This window comes from Heptranchias perlo, chromosome 13, assembly GCF_035084215.1.
Source record: "Heptranchias perlo isolate sHepPer1 chromosome 13, sHepPer1.hap1, whole genome shotgun sequence".
In the NCBI taxonomy this organism is placed as follows: domain Eukaryota; kingdom Metazoa; phylum Chordata; class Chondrichthyes; order Hexanchiformes; family Hexanchidae; genus Heptranchias; species Heptranchias perlo.
In genome coordinates this window covers 25,002,248-25,025,273 of record NC_090337.1, presented here as the reverse complement: position 1 = coordinate 25,025,273, position 23,026 = coordinate 25,002,248, and the positions used below count along the sequence as shown (strand labels likewise).

At 42.5% G+C, this 23,026-nt stretch overlaps 3 protein-coding genes across 5 annotated transcripts in view; 2 read left to right on the top strand and 1 right to left on the bottom strand.

Moving 5' to 3' along the window:
- Positions 1-9,527, bottom strand: part of rpl35a (ribosomal protein L35a) — a 290,790-nt gene extending 281,263 nt beyond the window's left edge. Inside the window, exon 1 of the mRNA XM_067995183.1 lies at positions 9,524-9,527. The gene's annotated coding sequence lies outside the window, so the exon portion shown is untranslated. The remainder of the gene's footprint in view (positions 1-9,523) is intronic.
- The window catches only part of rubcn (rubicon autophagy regulator), a 67,628-nt gene extending 56,071 nt beyond the window's left edge, over positions 1-11,557 (top strand). For all 3 annotated transcript variants that reach the window (XM_067995178.1, XM_067995177.1, XM_067995179.1), the window contains 3 exons: positions 2,014-2,167; positions 3,563-3,656; positions 5,132-11,557. In XM_067995178.1, coding sequence (XP_067851279.1) covers positions 2,014-2,167; positions 3,563-3,656; positions 5,132-5,298 — 415 coding nt within the window. In that variant the 3' untranslated portion in view covers positions 5,299-11,557. The remainder of the gene's footprint in view (positions 1-2,013; positions 2,168-3,562; positions 3,657-5,131) is intronic.
- The window catches only part of LOC137331113 (mucin-2-like), a 75,710-nt gene continuing 63,074 nt past the window's right edge, over positions 10,391-23,026 (top strand). The window contains exons 1-2 of the mRNA XM_067994719.1: positions 10,391-10,486; positions 19,398-19,484. Of these exons, the coding sequence (XP_067850820.1) occupies positions 10,391-10,486; positions 19,398-19,484 (183 nt within the window). The remainder of the gene's footprint in view (positions 10,487-19,397; positions 19,485-23,026) is intronic.

Here is a 23,026-nt window from a genome sequence, read left to right as displayed (position 1 = left end):
GCCCTGCGAATACACAGGGTCTGCTCAGACGAGGAGGAACGCGATGGACACCTACAGACGCTGAAAGACGCCCTAGTAAGAACGGGATATGACGCTCGACTCATCGATCGACAGTTCCGACGGGCCACAGCAAAAAATCGCATAGACCTCCTCAGGAGACTAACACGGGACGCAACCAACAGAGTACCCTTTGTCGTCCAGTACTTCCCCGGAGCGGAGAAACTACGCCATGTTCTCCGCAGCCTTCAACATGTCATCAATGACGACGAACACCTCGCTATGGCCATCCCCACACCTCCACTACTCGCCTTTAAACAGCCACCCAACCTCAAACAGACCATCGTTCGCAGCAAATTACCTAGCTTTCAAGAGAACAGCGTCCACGACACCACACAACCCTGCCGTGGTAACCTCTGCAAGACATGCCAGATCATCGACACAGATACCACCATCACACGAGAGGACACCACCCACCAGGTGCATGGTTCATACTCCTGTGACTCGGCCAACGTTGTCTACCTCATACGTTGCAGGAAAGGATGCCCCAGAGCATGGTACATTGGCGAGACCATGCAGACACTGCGACAACGGATGAACGGACACCACGCAACAATCACCAAACAGGAGGGTTCCCTCCCAGTCGGGGAACACTTCAGCAGTCAAGGACATTCAGCCACCGACCTTCGGGTAAGCGTACTCCAAGGCGGCCTTCGAGACACACGACAACGCAAAATCGTCGAGCAGAAATTGATAGCCAAGTTCCGCACCCATGAGGACGGCCTCAACCGGGATCTTGGGTTCATGTCACGCTACACGTTACCCCACCAGCGAACAAATGTTATCTGTTTTTAATATAACGGGTCAGTTGCTATCTTTTCTATGTTTCTACCTCTCTATCTCTGTTTTTTTTTGTTTGTTGTTTTTTTTGGTGATTTGTATATTCTGAGACCTGGCAGGTAACACCTGTCTGTCTGCACACTGATTGCCTTGGCAACGGGCAGTTGAAAAAACTGTCTGTAATCACCAAGCATTGTTCTGTGAATTATAAATGCGATTTCATTTCGAGGATTTCATTTCCACATCGTTCACCTGAGGAAGGAGGTAGCCTCCGAAAGTTTGTAATTGATGCCAATGGTGATGGAAAATGTTTAGCGGCTGTCCGGGATTAGTGAGGATGGGGTAAGTGGTGGGTACTGTAGTAGCATAATTCTTCACCTGAAGTCAATGTCAAGTATTTAACAACTATGTAAATTAGCAATAAAAAAAGGACAACAGAGGTGAGGCATGGGAGGAGTATTGACCAAATCAAAGGCTGCAGAGAGGACAAGGAGGAATAATGCACCATGGTCACAGTCACAGAGAATGTAATTCATGGCTCTCCTTAGGGCTGTGTTTGTCCTGTGGAAGGGACAGAAATCTGATTGGAGAGATTCAAACAGGAAGTTGTGAGAGAGATGAACATAGATTTGGGAGGCTACAATGCATTCAGGGACTTTGGAGAGGATTTTTTAAAAATTGTAATGGAATGTACCAAGCAACGGTACTCTTCTTCCTTACCACTGAAATGTTACAAGCTGCAGTTCTCCATATCACCGTTCATAATTTAAAACACTAGACTGAGGATTGTACTTATGAATGAAGTGTTGGAAGTTTGCTATCTGTTAAATTATATTCATTTCTTCTCAATTTTGCTAAAATTACTGCAATTGACTATATTGCTGAGCTTGCTATTTTAATGGTGGTTACTTTAAAACTGCTGTAATACAGCACAGAAAATGTGCACTGTGACTATGTATAATTTTGAACTGCGGATATTGTGTTGTGATATTTTTACAGTCTGAGCTAAAGTGCTAACCATAGCATCTGAGCCAATAGCAACCTCTAAAATGCCCAATATTGATTATTGCTGGAGCACGTGGTGATGTCAAAATAAATGCACTCCTTTTGCAAAGGCAGTAATGGTTCTTAATCACATGCATAATTGCAGAATATTGTAATATGCTTCTTTTGTAGTCTCCTGGAAAACTTTGACAGAGAACCAGGTCACCTCACTGAGGATCTTCATCTATATTCACTAAGTGATCTCACTGCTACAAAGAAAGGGGAATTGGCTGGAAGGCTGAAGGAACTGGTGAAGATAGGAGCAGCTCACGTGGAGAAGTGCGTGGTATGTACAAAAGAAATTACACCATGAATATGAATGAATATGTGGCAAATACTGTGTAAATAAGCAAGGAGATACATTTAAATTATGCATGCAACACTAGCGTAAATAAGCATGTGATGCATCCAATACATATGAAATTTGTGTGGCTTATACAATGGAGTGGAAACATTCCATATGGTATTGAGAGATATGTATGCTATTTTCATTCTAAATACTTAAAATTATGAATCATCCATATGGAATCTGGCTTCTGAAGTGTTCAGCCTTTATTCTTTCCTTCACTGTGGGTTGCACTGCCCATGAATGGGTTACATCCCATTCCAAGGGTTTGACTTCAAAATTTTATTTCTCTTCGTGAGGTTGTCAACTAAGATCTTGAGCCCCATTAACTGGAGCATAGCAGTTTTATGGCCCACAAACTCGTTATTCATAGCTTCCCTTTTGTAGAAATCTACCACACCATGATAAGGTGGAAGTGCTAGCTTTTTGAGGCATTTTATTGATTACCCACCTTAGTCACATTCAGTCCTTTAGTGGCTTCTCGCTTACCAGATTTTGCAATTAAGAATCAATACAAGCCAATATTCAAATCTAGGAGCCTGAATTATTAGTATTTTATCAATTTTCAGCAGTGCTATTTGGTGAGACTCCTGTAAGTAGATCAGAAGGATCTTTCTCTGAATTGGAGAGGTTTGTAACTGACCCATATCTAACTAAAGGAAGCACATCCTTTGAGAGTGAAATGACTTGGTGCACTATTTTTCATGAATTAGTTAATGTATTCAGATGGACTTCTTGTGTTCATTGTTTTAATTAATGTTTTTAACCTGCTTGGGTTAATGGCTTTGTAAGAATAGTGAATATAGGAATTTCATCTGACCATGCTAACAAATTTGCTAAATATCAGAGTAATTTCTATCCTTTTTATTTTCATTTCCCTCCTTTTTGCTTTTTCCATCCTGTTCTTCATTTTAATGCTTCTTAAGTTCGAAACAAGTTGAACTGTGGCCAACCAAAAAATCCTAAATAGGAGAGAGGGTTTCAGTGATGATGTGCTCTTCCTACTTTATCATGAGTACAATTCAAAGCTGGCAAAATATTTAAGTTCGTTCCATGTCAGTGTGGAAAAAGGGAAGTGTGAATTTCTTCCAGGACTTTGAAGTCTCATTCATGCAGGTTGAAAAATGCAATATATTTTGATGTATCTTACACTGAGCAAAGATTGCTCCATGGGTTTGTAATTTGTCTGACTCTTTTTAATTAATCACACTACTAACATCCCACCGATATTGACCACTCCGCTGAATTGTCAACTGCTGCTTTTTTGAGTGAATTCATATTGCAGCTAGAGCACTGTGTTTAAAAAAAATAAATAACTGGCTTGTTTTTACTCAGCTTTGTCAGGCTAAAGGCTTCATCTGTGAATTCTGTGGTGATGGTACTGATATCATCTTTCCTTTTGAGCTGAACAAATGTAAGCGATGTGAAGGTGAGTATTTTGAGGTCACACCAAGATATGAGCAAAAATAGACCCTATTGTGTGAGAGGCTACGACTGTTAAACATCCATTCAAAAGCAATTGGCAGTGTCTTCAATTCTCAATTCCATTTACACATATAACGTAACACATGTTCTGTGTATATATATATATATACACACAGAACATGTGTTACGTTATCTGCGTATCCCACTTAGTGTGTGTGTGAATATCAATACTTAATTTTCTATGGAATTTCAGTTTTTTTGGAGAGGGAGGTACCTTATTTACTTTGTAATATTTTTCTGTTTTGCATTATGCCACCTTTCATTCCTTCCCTCTTGGGTACTTTGCCCCAAATTCCCTACCTCAACCCACCACTACTCCTCTGCCTTTATACTTCCTCCTCCCTTCCTCTTTCTCACCTGTATGCTCCCCTTTGCGACATCATCGAAAGACACGGGGTCATCTTCCACAAATACACTGAGCTCTATCTCTGCACCACCTCTCTTGATCCCTCCACTACCTCTGTGCTGTCAGACTGCATGTCCAACATCCAGTCTTGGTTGAGCCACAGTTTCCTCCGGTTAAACATAGGAAAAACTGAAGCTATCATCTTCGGTCCCCGCCACAGATTTAGTACCTTTGCCACTGATTCCATTCTCTTCCCTGGCCACTATTTGAATCAGAAAGTTTGCATTCTCGGTATCCTGTGTGACCTCGAGCCAAGCTTCCAACCCCATACTCCCTCCAACACGAAGACTGTCTATTTCTACCTCCGTCACATTGTCTGCCTCCACCCCTGCCTCAGTCCATCTGCTGTTGAAACTCTCATCTGTGCCTGTGTCACCTCCAATACTTCGATATGCCTCCCATCCCCCACCAAGAACTTTCTGTTCTGTTCCTTCAACTTTGGCTCTTGTGTATCCCTCCCCTCCCTTCACCACACCATTGGCAGCCATCTAGGCCCCATGCCCTACAATTCCCTCCCTAAACCCCTCCGCCTCCACTACTCTCCTTTAAGACCCTCCTCAAAACCCACCTCTTTGACCAAGCTTTTGATTACCTCCTAATATTTCCTTCTTTGACTTGGCGTTCATTTTTTGTTTGATTACCCTGTAAGCGCCATGAGATGTTTTCTAGATTAAAGGAGCTATATAAATGAAAGTTGTTGGTGTTCACTCATGAGCTTTCTGTGTCCATTCTATTTGAGAGATTGGGATGGTCTGTCCTGGGGAAAACAATGTTCCAGATTCTTTCTCGTAGACACTGGGATTTGAACTCTGTTGTATCAATCAAATTCAGTGCTGCAGCTGCTGGCCTGTCTGCATTTGTGCTTGTATATTAATGTTATTTCTAACACATTTAAGTATTAAACTGTTAACACCAAACAAGTTCACTTTTCATATTGTAGGAATGTCTTCCTAACCTGTATTGTGATGGTTTGAATAGTTAAAATAAAATTAATTTCTCGTTTTGCTCTGCAGAATGTAAAGCATGTTACCACAAGTCATGCTTTAAATCCGACCAGTGTCCCCGGTGTGATCGGTTGCAGGCACGTAAAGAACTGCTTGCCAAACAAACCATAGAATTGTACTTATCAGAGGCTGAGGGCGAAGAGGAGGAGAACCCACAGAGTACGAATTGTGACTGAGCCAGAAGACGACAGCAGAAGTTAACAAAACCACTTGAATTTTTGGATTGAAACAGAGTTGAATTCACGCACTGTTTTTGTTGGAACAGCAAGTATAGCCTCCACCTACACTGCAGAGCTATATTGAAGATGCAATCTATTGCCTTCCAGGAACAGAAACTTTAATTGAATGATATTGTCTTTGCTGGTCAATAAGTTAATAACTCCTCATCCATCCTTGTTGCATAACAATTTTTGTTTATTTAAAAGTTTTTAGAATATCTTTGGCTGAATGTCTAAAAGGCTTTTTTTGGGGGGTTGGGGGGCACAGTCAATCTGAGCAATCCTGGTATTGTGTGCATTATAGCGATCACTTTCCATCCCTGCTGCTACAGGTTGCATTCCTGGAACTGTCTGCATTAATGCCAGAGAGAGTGTTTTCTGTCAGCTGAACAGAGGTGCAGTTGTCATTCATGCATCTGCTTCCATCCACATTCTATCCATTCTGGCTGAAGGCAGATACATAGAAGTCTTTAAGAGTCAATGAAGAAAATACCTGTAAACAAAAATTTTCATCTCTGGTATCAAGTGTTCTAGTTTGTTTTTAATGCATTGATGTCACTTATGGTATTGGTATCCTCATCAGTGCTGCAGTGATCTTACCTGGTGTTGTCTTAGGACTAGAAACTGCAATGATTGATGATGCCAAAGGAGTCTTTAGTATTCCATTAGTCAAACCTTCACAATTAAGATTTTTGGATACTGCAAATTTAACTACATAAAGTTGATTTGTATTACTGCCTTATTTGAGCTGCTGTGAAGTACTTTGACCAATACAATAAGACTCACCAAGAATGTATAGATTTTATTTTAAATTCAGGCTCGGTAGGACAGCAAAAGGAATTGTGTCGTTATTTAAGAATGAAGTATTTGGCTTGAATGTAACAATTTAGATTGTCTTGTTTGCTAGCTGTCAGAATATAAAGGTTGAAATATCATATAGCCAGGTTATTAGAGAAATGGGATGATTGAAGGAGTCTCATAGTACTATTCTTTTGTGAGCAGACTATTTCCTTGTACTGTCACAGCAACGAGTGAACTGTGATTATGGATTAAACCAATCCTGCATAAAATGCAGTATGGCTTCTAACAAGAGATATACATGTCTAATTTTTTAGACACTCAATATTATATGGATCAACAGATAGTAAAAAAACGGTATTGAATACCGTCAGGAAGCATTTCAGATCATTACTTGCTTATTGCTGTCATTTGTGTTTGACCGGTAGCGCTCTCTGCTGTTGATATTTTGTGTGCTGTTAGTAGCAAGATCATTTACTCTGTTATTCAGCTTTATATGCATTATTGTGCAATGTAACATCCTGCCTACTGAATAGTTTAGAGATTAATTTTGGTAAACTTTTTGCACAAAACAAAGTGGTCTTGGGGTTTGATAGAATAGGGAGGAAGGAGAGAAAGCAAATTAAATGTTGCTTATGTTGAGGTTTTTGTAATTGTACTGTTTTTAGGATCTAGATAATGCTAAGTAAAACCCGTTGACTAATGCGGCAAAATCTGTATGTTTACCGATACAGGGCTGCAAGGTTTGATGTTTCATTGTAATGTAATGCCTTAACTCAGGTGGAGGGAAAAACTGTGGTCAATTATTGTGCCCATATCAGTACTCTTTTGGCTAAAGACAGAAGGATGGTATTGTGATTGAAGTTATGGACAAGCTTGTTTACCAAGCATTTATGATAAAAATCAAAACAAAAATGTTACATTGTTCTAAAATTTCAGTAACCATGTGAGACCTGCCTTACTTAGTTTTTATCCTAATGTGCTTATTGTAGAATTCAGAAATTCCAAACTACTTGTTTCTAATGAAACTCGTCCCACTTTATGTCCAAAATGAAATTTGTCTGGGTGTGAATGGTGCTACTGTTAGGTTTGTGAAATCTCAACCTTTTAGTTAACCTTCTCACCAGCTTGATATTTCAGAGCCCTTTTTCTCATTTTTATCTAAGTCATTCTCATTTCTACAGCAAGCCTTTAATTATATTGATTTCTCTCTGTTCTCATTTGTGCTCTGTGCAAAATATGATGGCGAGGTTCATTGCAATCAAATAATAAAACTAGACCTTTTTGTCTGTGTCATCCCATTATAGTGGTGAAGATGATAATTATATATCTGTGCACAAGGAGATATGCAGTAGAATTATGAAGTATGGAAACAGATACATCACCTCCTAAGATTCCCAGTTCATAAAGAACACTGGATGGGTATGTGTGAATTACACAACTGAAGGGATTCAGATAATATACTAACCTGAAAAGGTGAAGCCTGAGAGTTTTGTAAGTCATCTGAATCTCGAGGTTGAGTGATCCACTGTTCTTGAAATCTTGCTTTAGTCTTTGCTGCAGTCTCATGTGCTGTGCTGTTCTTTTGGAAGGTGAAGCATGAAGAGATTTACCATCGTCCATATAACAGTTTGTTTCTGGTGCATTAATTAGTTTGCTAAAACCACTCTGCTTGCATCACAAATAGTGGACAATTAGTTATCAATTCTTACATTAATAACTTGTCATAAACATTTTCATATGAATAGTAATTCACTTGGAAATACTAGTTCAGAGGAAGTGTGATCAAATACAATTAAATGAACTATTAAGTTATGTTCATGCTGGAATACGATAGAAGCAAGACAAATTCTGCAGAGGTCACTGATTTGTAATGACAATTGTAAACTGGGTAAAATTTGTGATCTGGGCCCTTAACCAAGATTTATCAGACCCTGATGACATGACAGGCAAGTGCACCATGTGATGTGATACTGAGCCGACAGACCATAGTATAATCCTCGATTGTGTTTTTAGCTGATCTCATTCAGGGCAAAATAGCCTGCTACTATCCACCAGGTTCATATGTGAAAAACAGTTACTTCAGTGACCTGCTGCCTGTGCAACCATAGTCCAGATGAGTCGCTGCCTGGAAAATAGGAGTAAGGTGATCATTTAAAAAAGTAATCGACAGGACCATTTAATCACTTAAAGTTAAATAAATGGGTACATTTTTTTCATCCAATTTACTCTCCCTTTTCAAAGGGCTGACTATTTCATGGGTATTCCTTCTGGTACTTTGCTCTAGTGGCCATTATTCACATGTGAGCCTTGGCAACAAGTGTCAGAAAGCTATTTGATAGTGGGAGGCATCACGGGAGAGTCCAGTACTGTCCAAACAAATACTCATGGCAGGGGCTGCTCTATAGTAATTAGGAATGGAAATCCTGGTCCATATTCCCCCTCACCCGCTCTTTCTAATCCAGGAGATAATTTTTGAGATCCTATTACTGGCTTGCTGAGATCAGCTTAATCAGCACATACCAGGGATCAAACCTGCAACCTTTTTGAGGATGGATGAAGTGAGTCATTGTGGAAAACTGACAGATTTTGTTTCAAAACATTTTCAGTGAAGATGCAAAATAATGACAGAGTATTTTTAAATTTGACAACTTATCCTTTAATTGCAATTTTTATATTTTTGTTTTAGGTGTTTTGCAAATAGATTTACAGATATGTCTTTGAACTGCTATGACAATTAATTGTGACCTTACTTTAACATGCGGGTACAGGGCAGTAATGTACATAGACGGGGCGGCAGATGCCAGCTAATAACTAAACTTGGTAGAATTACCAGAACTTTCTTGAATACATTTTAACATGTCAGAACTGCATTGAAATACTATTTGATGTCAGGAAAGGGCAGGTCACACAGTTCTTGTAAAGTGTTCCTACTCTTCTCGGACATCAGTGATCAATCTTCAGCATATGAATTAGAAGCTCAAGAACACTTACTGAATTGCTAATATGCCATCCCCACTACTTTGTCATGATTTACACTTTGACAAACATTTTCTAAAATAGATTAGTAAATGTGAAAGTGTGCCGTCTCAGAATATTGAGAATTTTGCTATTGGTGTTTGTTGTTTTGTCTATAATCTTCTGTTTTTATTCCTCAATTCCCCCTCCCCAATCTTCAACCAGTAAAGCTACACTTTGGGTCCATAAAGATAAGGGGAAGGGGAGGTCATAATTTTGTATTCAGGCAAACTGACCAGCCAGTTTTCCTCTCATGTCCCATAGCATAGCAAGCATACTCTAGCAGTCTGGACAAGAAATAGGAATGCACATTACCAATGTGCTTTGAACATTGTTCTTCTCGTGGAGAAAAGATAACAATCCCGCCAGCCTGCCCCCCTCAAATCTATCTGTGAATCATTTTAGGCTGTCTAAAATGTGTAGTTTTGTGACCCCAGTTACCTTTTCAGGCTATTTCTCATGCTTGTGAAATGTTATTTGTTGATTGCTCCTCCAAATGACTTCATTAACCGAATATTAAAAATGCAAAAGTTATAATTGTCCTTTAAGACAAATGTAAAATACAATTTGTAACAATTTTGTGCTGCAGACTTCCCTTCAAATGTGTACCCTGGATAAATTTTCTAAAAGTTGTGGGGGGAGAAAAATCAGTTTTGCACTTAAGAATGTTATTATCTCCATGAGGGTTTTTGTAAATTGTGGGGGAGGGGGAGAGAGTAAAGAGGATTTATTACGTTTTGTTTTGGTTGATTGGTACAGGCACTGGTAGTTATTGGGAGAGCTTAAAATGATGGTGCCTAGACATTTCTTAGGGCAGACCATGTGAATGTATGTAATACTGAAACAGTTCATTAATCTGTCCATCTCAACTGTATAATGTGTACTGCAGTAAACAGCAAATCAGGATGATGTGAAAACATTGTTGGTAAACACCGTTCTCTTGAATGTAAATATACATAGAGGGTGCAAAATGCCCAATGCTTGTGATTCATTCCTTTGTTTCCTTGGGAAGGGGGATTGGTGTTCACATTTTAATGTTATTTTTTATACTGCAGGTGTGGTAAAATAAACCACTGAACAATGTTTTGTTCAATGACTATTTAACAATTTTATACAGCCAGTTCCTCATGGTCTTCTATGCTAACTGCCTTTGCTCTAAATATTTTCAAATATTTGTGTCTTTGTTCATGTGGCATAAACAACATTTATTCTTTTAAGAGCATCAAAACCGACAATGGTTCAACCACAGGGTCTTGTAGAGATAAATTATATCATCCTACTAGCTTCCCAGTTTGTATCCTTAATTCATTGGTTGGCAGATCAAATGCAGGTAAGTCTTGTACATGAAACTGGTTCTCCTGAGCAGATGTTTTTTCAGTGTTAGGCTATTTTAAGATTACACATCAGAAGATTGCTACTTATAATTAGTTAAACACCCTGATCCATACATTTGATGTGTATTTGGTTTTGTTTCATTTGTGGCAGATTTTGAGACTGTTCCAGGAAGGACTTTATTAATGTACACAGATTCTAAAAATTGGAATAGAAGCAGGATTACAGGAATTTTCTATTGTGTTGTATATTAGTTTGTTATTTCTATAAATAAAATGTACAGAAATGTAATGGTTTAAATAAGTCAAGAAATATTCTGACTAACACTGACTAGCACTCCATGAATTCAATAGACAGAAACATCGGCCGGGGTGGGTGTCAGGCGGCCGATTCCCTACTGCCTGTTATGCACCCCTGCCGAAGCTGAATTTCAACTCCAAAAATACTTTTTAATGAATTAGCTATATAGGATGCAGTAAACCAAACTCAATTCAATCAGACCTATGTAAGTTAGTACAAGTCCTTCAGGAGGAGATATTGCGTTATTTATAGAATTCTGCTGTTTCTAGAAGAGGGCTAATACATCTCTGACTGTATGGAGTCAAGCAGAAAGCCCTATTTCATCAAAAGTGTAATATTCTAATGTAATGGCCATCTGGAAATATGTGCTAAAGTGCTCATTTTATAAATCCAATACATTATTCCCAGTTAATTCCATTAAATAAGTCCTGGTTTAAGCATAAAATTTCTTGAACACTTACAGGTTTTTAAAGCTTTTGCTACATGTTGTATGCTTTCCTAATTTTGGATTGCAGTGTGCTCATTCCGAATGTTCTACAGATGAATGGCAAAGTTAAGTATTTTAATTTGATGAAGCTGCAAAGCAAAGCACTGACATTGATATTTAAACTATACATATCATGAAAATCTGTAATTTTGTAAATAGAAGCCTATTCTGGCAAGGATTATTTGATTCTTGTGCGTGGTTTGGACTGGAAGCAAGAAAATTGTATTGTTACACAGTAACTATATTCAGTAACCCGTCCACAATAAAAACATTACTTCCAAATATGTTCTATGATTTTTTTTAATATGTGTACATTAAGTACAAAAGTTTTAGAACTTTGAAAAAATGGTCCTGTCCATCAGCAATTGAGTTTGTTGACAGGTAGTGTTTATTGCATTTCTGTAACAACAAATTCTAATCCTTCCTAGTTAGTGTCCAATTTGGATGTAGTATTGTGATATGGGTGCTTTTTACTTTAAGGATCTGCAATTATCTGAAGTGTAGTCACTGTTGTAATGTAGGAAACACAGCAGCCAATTTGCGCACAGCAAGGTCCCACATTTTAGCAAGTGTTTTCTCGGTCCATCTTCAAAAAGACAAGCACACGTGCAGAAGACACAAATGCCCAGTTCAGAGCATAATGGGATACTATTGTTACACCTCGAGTTACACTATGATATAGTTAGATATTGGGCAATATGTGCATAATTCAGAATTATTTAATTCAAGTGACCATTTTAATCACTAAATTCCCACTTTGATATGTTTACATTGCTTAGTTCAAATTATTGGTTAATTCAATTTTTTTAGCACAAAAAATTACTAAAAATTATCCTGCCTCTATGCTGCTGGAAGGGATTTTTTTTGGCTTGTGGCACCAAATTCTCAATTTGTGTCCAACAGGGTAGAAAACTTGTGTTTTGAGTGGGTGTGAGGGGTGATGTGACAGAGTAGTGTTGGCAGTGTAGAAGGAGATGTGGGGTGGGGGCGGTGATGTGGCAGACGGAATGAAGGGGAATGAGTAAGTGTACTCCCTTCGGCTGACCTACTTAGGTTATTGCAGCGCCTCCTGCACTGTATGCAGGTGGGCAATATGTTGGTGGTGCAGGTGACCTCCTCTGCCACCTCGAGCCAGGCCTTCCCGGTGGCAGAGGCAGGCTGCTTCCTCCTGCCCGCCGGGGGGAAGATCTCTGTCCTCCCCCTCCTCTTCACCCCATCTAATGATACCTGGAGTGAGGCATCATTCAACCTGGGAGCAGCCTTCCCCCTGGGCTGCTCCATGCTGTATTTTTTCCTATTTATTGCAGCATCTGTCAGTGGAGGACTGCCCCTTTAAATAGAGCTCCTCCAGCTGACAGATCTTACTGCACATGTGCAGTCCGCCCGACGCGCAGCTCAGCAGTGGGGAACCTGGAAGACCAGGTAAGTGGATCCAATTAGGCTGTGATCGTGTGCGGGGCAGACTGATTTCGCCGGGCGCGTTACCCACGCGCCCAATACCCCCCCCCGCCGCAAACCCGCAGCCCTGGCAATATCGAGCCCTATGTCTTTGAATACTTTCGATGTTTATAAACATGGTGGTATGGTTACTATCTCATTGAGGACTGTGAAGCATCAGCAGATGATATTTGACCTACAGATTAATTGATCGACTGTGAACACCAAGGTTGTTTGGGATACAGGTGATTTTACTGTGTGATTATAGGTAAGAGCGTGACATGTAGTTGTTAGAATATTCTTGGAGTGGCTGGATTACTCGATAACTTTTAGAGACTTTAATCCGAGACAAAATTAATTGGCATTTGGAAAAATATGGGTTAATAAATGAAAGCCAGCACGGATTGTTAAAGGCAAATCGTGTTTGACTAACTTGATTGAGTTCTTTGATGAAGTAACGGAGAGGGTTGATGAGAGTAGTGCGGTTGATGTTGCGTATATGGACTTTCAAAAGGCATTTGATAAAGTACCACATGATAGACTTATTAGCAAAATTGAAGCCCATGGGATTAAAGGGGCAGTTGCTGCATTGTTGGCTAGGGGACAGAAAGCAAAGAGTGGTGTTGAACTGTTGTTTTTCAGACTGGAGGGAAGTAGGCATAGGTGTCCCCTAGGGTCACATATTAACGACCTGGACTTGGGTATACAGGCATAGTTTCAAAGTTTGCAGATAACAAGAAACTCAGAAATGTAGTAAACAGTGAGGAAGATAGTAACAGACTTCAGAAGGACATAGACAGACTGGTGAAATGGGCAGATGACTGGCAGATGAAATTTAACGCAGAGAAGTGTGAAGTGATTCATTTTGGTAGGAAGAATAAAGAGAGGCAATATAAACTAAATGGTACAATTTTAAAGGGGGTGCAGGAATAGAGAGGCCTGGGGATATTCACACACAAATCTTTGAAGATGGCAGGACAAGTTGATTCACCGCTCCCTGGTCACATTGTGACAGTGTGACATTATCATCAACAGATGACAACACCTTGCATTATCCTTAAATGTGGAAACATGTCCCAAGGTATTTGACAGAGGCGAAAAGGAGTGGGCATCTTTATGGGGGGTGGGGGGAGAAGGTGGAGTTGAAGTGGTAACTGAAAACTTGGTCAAGGAGATGTGCTTTGAGAAGGGAGTTCCAAATCGTAAAGTTAAGGTTCCTGAAGGCTCTGGCTGTGAAGATGAGGTGGAGATGCCGGTGATGGACTGGGGTGGACAAATGTAAGGACTTGCACAACACCAGGTTATAGTCCAACAGTTTTATTTTAAATCACAAGCTTTCGGAGCTTTCCTCCTTCGTCAGGTGAGTGACAAAAATATATGTAAGTTTTGTCTCCGATCACTGCATACAGTTCCAAGAAGGGAGTATGGAACTTCTTTCTTTATTTGTGTCGGCATATGTTGAAAAAGAACCTGCAATTATATCGTACCCTTCACAACCTCAATGTCCTAAAGCAATTCACAGCCAATGAATTATTTTTGAAGTGTAGTCACTGTTGAAATGTAGGGAAATGTAGCAGCCAATTTGTGCACATCAATGTCCCACAAACAGCAATGAGATAAACGAACAATTAAACTGTTTGGTGGTGTTGGCTGAAGGATAAATGCTGGCCAGGACACTTGGCAAACTCTCCTTTTCTTTATATAGTGCCATGGGACTTTTTACATCCACCTGAGAGGGCAGATAGGACCTTGAATTAACGTCTCATCCGAAAGACGGCACCTCCAGCAGTGCAGCATTCCCTCAGTAATGCACTGAAGTGTTAGCCTAGATTATGTGCTCAAGTCTCTTGTGGGACTTGAATGCACAACCTTCTGACTCAGAGCCGAGAGCGCTACCATTGAGCCAAGGCTGACACCTTACGTCTCTAGTGTACAATAAAGTAGAGGATGTTGCAAATGTGCAATCACACAAGTGAAAAGCACCGATCCACTGCCTTGTCTCATCAAGCCAAATTTGTGTCTTTTTAAATCACTTACACCGGAGACAGGTGTAGAGTGTATAATCTCCTTGACAGCATTATCCTTCTCCTGGAGCCCGTCCATTACAAATTTCCAGAGATTTGAGAATTTTGGTACAAGATTTCATCAAACACAGAATACATCAAAGTATCTAACTCAGCAACATCCTGGAGCCCCTTCAGCATGAAACTAAAATGGTGCATAGTGGCTTTTAGGAACTTGGGTACCAGGCAAAAGCAGATGTAGACTAGGAGTTTATGCTTAAGAGCCAGCCATTGTGTATACAAGAAAGCACAGTTATCTGTGGGAATGCAATTGTTTGGAAAAATGCCATACATATATATAACATAACGACATTGATCGGATTGTACAATAATACAATAAAAGAAAGATGGTTGACTTATTCCATTATAATGGGAGAAAGATTTCTAGTTGCTGTTGAATTTTTTTTAAATTCGTTCATGGGATGAGGGCGTCACTGGCGAGGCCGGCATTTATTGACCATCCCTAATGTTGAATAGAGAAATATTCTCCATGTTAGATTTTTGGGTAGCTCAATGAAAGCTGGAACTGGATACCAGTCACACCAACCCATTTCAACAGCTGCAGAAATGTTTGTCTTCTCACAGGCTTTATATATCCAATAACAATAGAAGCCAAACTTAAACTTCATTGTTTTTTTTTATGCGTTCATGGGATGTGGGCGTCGCTGGCAAGGCCGGCATTTATTGCCCATCCCTAATTGCCCTTGAGAAGGTGGTGGTGAGCCGCCTTTTTGAACCGCTGCAGTTCGCGTGGTGAAGGTTCTCCCACAGTGCTGTTAGGAAGGGAGTTCCAGGATTTTGACCCAGCGACGATGAAGGAACGGCGATATATTTCCAAGTCAGGATGGTGTGTGACTTGGAGGGGAACGTGCAGGTGGTGTTGTTCCCATGTACCTGCTGCTTTTGTCCTTCTAGGTGGTAGAGGTCGTGGGTTTTGGAGGTGCTGTTGAAGAAGCCTTGGCGAGTTTCTGCAGTTCATCCTGTGGATGATACACACTGCAGCCACTGTGTGCTGGTGGTGAAGGCAGTGAATGTTTAGGGTGGTGGATGGGGTGTCAATCAAGTGGGCTGCTTTGTCCTGGATGGTGTTGAGCTTCTTGAGTGTTGTTGGAGCTGCACTCGCCCAGGCAAGTGGAGAGTATTCCATCACACTCCTGACTTGTGCCTTGTAGATGGCGGAAAGGCTTTGGGGAGTCAGGAGGTGAGTCACTCGCCGCAGAATACCCAGCCTCTGACCTGCTCTTGTAGCCACATTATTTATGTGGCTGGTCCGGTTAAGTTTCTGGTCAATGGTGACCCCCAGGATGTTGATGGTGGGGGATTCGGTGATGGTAATGCCTTTGAATGTCAAGGGGTGGTGGTTAGATTCTCTCTTGTTGGAGATGGTCGTTGCCTGGCACTTGTCTGGTGCGAATGTTACTTGCCACTTACCAGCCCAAGCCTGGATGTTGTCCAGGTCTTGCTGCATGCAGGCACGACTGCTTCATTATGTGAGGGGTTGCGAATGGAACTGAACACTGTGCAATCATCAGCGAACATCCCCATTTCTGACCTTATGATGGAGGGAAGGTCATTGATGAAGCAGCTGAAGATGGTTGGGCCTAGGACACTATCCTGAGGAACTCCTGCAGCAATGTCCTGGGGCTGAGATGATTGGCCTCCAACAACCACTGTGCCTCTATTAATAAAGCCCAGGACCCCTTTTTGCTTTTTTAACAGCCTTCCCATCTTGTCCTGCCACCTTCAAAGATTTGTGTCTATATACCTTCCTCGGGGCTGCTCTCTCTCTGCTCTCAGCAAAAATTGCCTTTCTCTTGAAATAAGACCAATTCCACTATTTTCTGTATATCTGTAAATGGAATTGAAAATTATATGTGCTGATTAAAAAATGATTTGGTTCAGGGTAAAATGATCAAAGAACTATTAACTTTTGTGAATTTACAGGAACAAACAGTTAACCGCAAAGTTATTTAAAGAATGTAAGGAATCTTACAACACCAGGTTATAGTCCAACAGTTTTATTTGAAAATCACAAGCTTTCGGAGGCTTTCTCCTTCGTCAGGTGAGTGTCGAGATTCAATGAAAATTACCGCATATTTTCAATGAATCTCGACACTCACCTGACGAAGGAGAAAGCCTCCGAAAGCTTGTGATTTTCAAATAAAACTGTTGGACTATAACCTGGTGTTGTAAGATTCCTTACATTTGTACACCCCAGTCCATCACCGGCATCTCCACATCATAATTTAAAGAAGTACCAATTGGAGTATGACACAGGATAAAATAATCAAAGAATTATTAATAAAATTTGTGAATTTACAGGAATATACAAAGATAACCATAAAGTAATTTAAAGACGTACCAGTTAAAGTATGGCACCAGATAAAATAATCAAAGAATTATTAATAACATTTGTGAATTTACAGGAATAGACACAGTTAACCGTAAAGTAATTTAAAGACATATCAGTTAAAGTATGGCACAGGATAAAATAATCAAAGCACTGTGAACTTTTGCCAGATTTATTGTAACTGACAAGATTAACTGCAAAGTAATTTAAATGTAAAGAATCTTACAACACCAGGTTATAGTCCAACAAATTTATTTGAAAATCACAAGCTTTCGGAGGCTTTCTCCTTCGTCAGGTGAATGTGGAAATGAAATCCTTGAACGTTTCGCATTTATATTCAGAGAACAATACCTGGTGATTACAGATAATCTTTCCAACTGCCCGTTGTCAAGTGTTCAGAGAGGTGTTACCTACAGGACCACCGAATATACAAACGGCCAGAACACAAAACAGAGAGAGAGGGGGAGAAACATTCTAAAGGAAGAGAAAGACAGAAAATGACTCGTTGTATTAAAAACAGATAACTTTTATTCGCTGATGGCGTTACGTGTAGCGTGACATGAACCCAAGATCCCGGTTGAGGCCATCCTCATGGGTGCGGAACTTGGCTATCAATTTCTGCTCGACGATTTTGCGTTGCCGTGTGTCTCGAAGGCCGCCTTGGAGAACGCTTACCCGAAGATCGGTGGCCGAATGTGCTTGACTGCTGAAGTGTTCCCCGACTGGGAGGGAACCCTCCTGTCTGGCGATTGTTGCGCGGTGTCCATTCATCTGTTGTCGCAGTGTCTGCATGGTCTCGCCAATGTACCATGCTCCGGGGCATCCTTTCCTGCAACGTATGAGGTAGACAACGTTGGCCGAGTCACAGGAGTATGAACCATGTACCTGGTGGGTGGTGTCCTCTCGTGTGATGTTGGTATCTGTGTCGATGATCTGGCATGTCTTGCAGTGGTTGCCGTGGCAGGGTTGTGTGGTGTCGTGGACGCTGTTCTCCTGAAAGCTGGGTAATTTGCTGTGAACGATGGTCTGTTTGAGGTTGGGTGGCTGCTTGAAGGTGAGTAGTGGAGGTGTGGGGATGGCCTTAGCGAGGTTTTCGTCGTCATCGATGACATGTTGAAGGCTGCGGAGAACATGGCGTAGTTTCTCCGCTCCGGGGAAGTACTGGACGACGAAGGGTACTCTGTTGGTTGCGTCCCGTGTTAGTCTTCCGAGGAGGTCTATGCGATTTTTTGCTGTGGCCCGTCGGAACTGTTGATCGACGAGTCGAGCGTCATATCCCCGTTCTTACTAGGGCGTCTTTCACCGTCTGTAGCTGTCCATCGTGTTCCTCCTCGTCTGAGCAGATCCTGTGTATTCGCAGGGCCTGTCCATAGGGGATGGCCTCTTTGACGTGGTTAAGGTGGAAGCTGGAAAAGTGGAGCATCGTGAGGTTGTCCGTGGGCTTGCGGTAGAGTGAGGTGCTGAGGTGCCCGTCTTTGATGGAGATTCGTATGTCCAAGAAAGAAACCGATTCTGAGGAGTAGTCCATGGTGTGCTTGATGGTGGGATGGAATTTGTTGATGTTATCGTGTAGTCTCTTTCGTGATTCTTCGCCGTGGGTCCATAGAAAGAAAATGTCGTCGATGTATCTGGTGTATAGCGTTGGCTGGAGGTCCTGTGCAGTGAAGAAGTCGTGCTCGAACTTGTGCATGAAAATGTTGGCATATTGGGGTGCGAATTTGATCCCCATGGCTGTTCCGTGTGTTTGGGTAAAGAACTGGTTATCGAAGGTGAAGACATTGTGATCCAGGATGAAGCGGATGAGTTGTAGGATGGCGTCTGGAGATTGGCTGTTGTTGGTGTTGAGTACTGAGGCTGTTGCAGCGATGCCGTCATCGTGGGGGATACTGGTGTAGAGTGCCGAGACGTCCATCGTGGTGAGAAGTGTTCCTGGTTCAACTGGTCCGTGGGTACTGAGTTTTTGTAGGAAGTCTGTAGTGTCGCGACAAAAGCTGGGGGTTCCCTGTACGATGGGTTTCAGGATGCCCTCAACGTATCCAGGGAGGTTCTCGCACAGGGTTCCGTTGCCTGATACGATAGGACGTCCGGGTGTGTTGGCTTTGTGTATCTTTGGGAGGCAGTCGAAGTCTCCCACGCGGGGAGTACGTGGGATGAGAGCGCGTAGGATGCTTTGAAGGTCTGGATCGAAGGTCTTGATCAGTTTGTTGAGCTGGTGGGTGTGTTCTTTGGTCGGATCTGCGGGTAACCGTCTGTAGTGTTCCTTGTTGTCCAGTTGTCGGTATGCTTCTTTGCAACAGTCCGTTCTGATCTGTATGACGATGGCTCCTCCTTTGTCCGCTGGTTTGATGATGATGTTGCGGTTGGTCTTGAGAGCGTTGATGGCATTGCGTTGTGCTCGGGTGACATTCTGGACTGTCTTGTGAGTGCGGCTGATGAATCTGGCATTGACGCATTTCCTGACAGCTTGAGCATACATGTCAAGCTTAGGGCAGCGACCCTCCGGAGGACATACAACTCGGATTACACTGAGAGACTCTGCCGTTGTACCTCTCGCACACTCTGCAACCATCTCGTACACCAACTGTACAGCAGACACCGCAACCTCGAAACCAAGATAGAGTCCATACTCTCAATCTGTATTCAGGACATAACAGACCAGTTACGAGACACCGCCAAACAGACGAGGCAACGGAACTACGCTGCCTACATGAAAACCAAGAGCAGGAAGCTTGAGAAACTCGGCATCACCACCAGCATCAACCAAGCTTCCCCCGGTACCACGGTGGCAACCACAGGGAAGTCTATCGTCAATTTGTCCGACCACACCCTTCAACCAGACGAAATCGAAGTTCTCAGCCGAGGGCTCAATTTCTGCCCCACTACCAAAATGGACCCCATTGGCCTCGCGGCGGACACAGAGGAATTCATCAGGAGAATGAGGCTCCGGGAATTCTTCCACAAATCCCAAGATTTCAGCAGCGAACCCAATGAGACAATCAACGATCCGGAACAGCAGAGGTACGACGGCAGAGTCTCTCAGCGTAATCCGAGTTGTATGTCCTCCGGAGGGTCGCTGCCCTAAGCTTGACATGTATGCTCAAGCTGTCAGGAAATGCGTCAATGCCAGATTCATCAGCCATCAACGCTCTCAAGACCAACCGCAACATCGTCATCAAACCAGCGGACAAAGGAGGAGCCATCGTAATACAGAACAGAACGGACTATTGCAAAGAAGCATACCGACAACTGGACAACCAGGAACACTACAGACGGTTACCTGCAGATCCGACCAAAGAACACACCCACCAGCTCAACAAACTGATTAAGACCTTCGATCCAGACCTTCAAAGCATCCTACGCGCTCTCATCCCACGTACTCCCCGCGTGGGAGACTTCTACTGCCTCCCAAAGATACACAAAGCCAACACACCCGGACGTCCTATCGTATCAGGCAACGGAACCCTGTGCGAGAACCTCCCTGGATACGTCGAGGGCATCCTGAAACCCATCGTACAGGGAACCCCCAGCTTTTGTCGCGACACTACAGACTTCCTACAAAAACTCAGTACCCACGGACCAGTTGAACCAGGAACACTCCTCACCACGATGGACGTCTCGGCACTATACACCAGTATCCCCCACGATGACGGCATCGCTGCAACAACCTCAGTACTCAACACCAACAACAGCCAATCTCCAGACGCCATCCTACAACTCATCCGCTTCATCCTGGATCACAATGTCTTCACCTTCGATAACCAGTTCTTTACCCAAACACACGGAACAGCCATGGGGACCAAATTCGCACCCCAATATGCCAACATTTTCATGCACAAGTTCGAGCACGACTTCTTCACTGCACAGGACCTCCAGCCAACGCTATACACCAGATACATCGACGACATTTTCTTTCTATGGACCCACGGCGAAGAATCACTAAAGAGACTACACGATAAAATCAACAAATTCCATCCCACCTTCAAGCTCACCATGGACTACTCCTCAGAATCAGTTTCTTTCTTGGACACACAAATCTCCATCAAAGACGGGCACCTCAGCACCTCACTCTACCGCAAGCCCACGGATAACCTCACGATGCTCCACTTTTCCAGCTTCCACCCCAACCACGTCAAAGAGGCCATCCCCTATGGACAGGCCCTGCGAATACACAGGATCTGCTCAGATGAGGAGGAATGCGATGGACACCTACAGACGGTGAAAGACGCCCTAGTAAGAACGGGGATATGACGCTCGACTCGTCGATCGACCGTTCCGACAGGCCACAGCGAAAAATCGCTTAGACCTCCTCAGAAGACTAACACGGGACGCAACCAACAGAGTACCCTTCGTCGTCCAGTACTTCCCCGGAGCGGAGAAACTACGCCATTTTCTCCGCAGCCTTCAACATGTCATCGATGACGACGAACACCTCGCTAAGGCCATCCCCACACCTCCACTACTCACCTTCAAGCAGCCACCCAACCTCAAACAGACCATCGTTCACAGCAAATTACCCAGCTTTCAGGAGAACAGCGTCCACGACACCACACAACCCTGCCAGGGCAACCTCTGCAAGACATGCCAGATCATCGACACAGATACCAACATCACACGAGAGGACACCACCCACCAGGTACATGGTTCATACTCCTGTGACTCGGCCAACGTTGTCTACCTCATACGTTGCAGGAAAGGATGCCCCGGAGCACGGGACATTGGCGATACCATGCAGACACTGCGACAACGGTTGAACGGACATCGCACAACAATCGCCAGACAGGAGGGTTCCCACCCAGTCGGGGAACACTTCAGCAGTCAAGCACATTCGGCCACCGATCTTCGGGTAAGCGTTCTCCAAGGCGGCCTTCGAGACACACGACAACGCAAAATCGTCGAGCAGAAATTGATAGCCAAGTTCCGCACCCATGAGGACGGCCTCAACCGGGATCTTGGGTTCATGTCACGCTACACGTAACGCCATCAGCGAATAAAAGTTATCTGTTTTTAATACAACGGGTCATTATCTGTCTTTCTCTTCCTTTAGAATGTTTCTCCCTCTCTCTCTCTGTTTTGTGTTCTGGCCGTTTGTATATTCGGTGGTCCTGTAGGTAACACCTCTCTGTCTGAACACTTTGATTGCCTTGACAACGGGCAGTTGGAAAGATTATCTGTAATCACCAGGTATTGTTCTCTGAATATAAATGCGAAACGTTTAAGGATTTCATTTCCACATTCACCTGACGAAGGAGAAAGCCTCCGAAACTTGTGATTTTCAAATAAATTTGTTGGACTATAACCTGGTGTTGTAAGATTCTTTACATTTGCCAACCCCAGTCCATCACCGGCATCTCCACATCACAAGTAATTTAAAGGCAGATTATGATCAGATGTTTACTGTGGAACCCCTGTGGACTCGAGCCCATTGTTTCTATTTCCTTTTATGGCTTGGTGTCAAATTTTTTTTTGATAACACTCCTGTGAAGTGTCTTGAGACATTTTACTATGTTAAAGATGCTACATAAATGCAAGTTATTGTTGTGAATTCCAGATTTATTCCTGTATATTCTTGGTACTTTTGCTGCTCATTTCCCTGATATACACACACAAGTGAGGTTGCACCGAACAGTAAAGAAACAATTGCATTTTGGTTTGACGAACTTATTTGATGGTCTAATGGGTAAAGGGACTGCCTAATGCACTGCTACAGCGCAGAAGGTCCCAGGTTAGATTTTAGTTGGAAAAAGCTTCTTTCACCTGATGCATCTGTCACGGGCACCATCAAGAGCAATCTGAACACAATATTGAGGTTCGGATAAAGGTCTTTCTTTGTAAATATTATCAAGTGGTGTTGAAGAATGATTTATTGGAAAAGTGTCAATGGCTGCATGAATTTCAAATGCC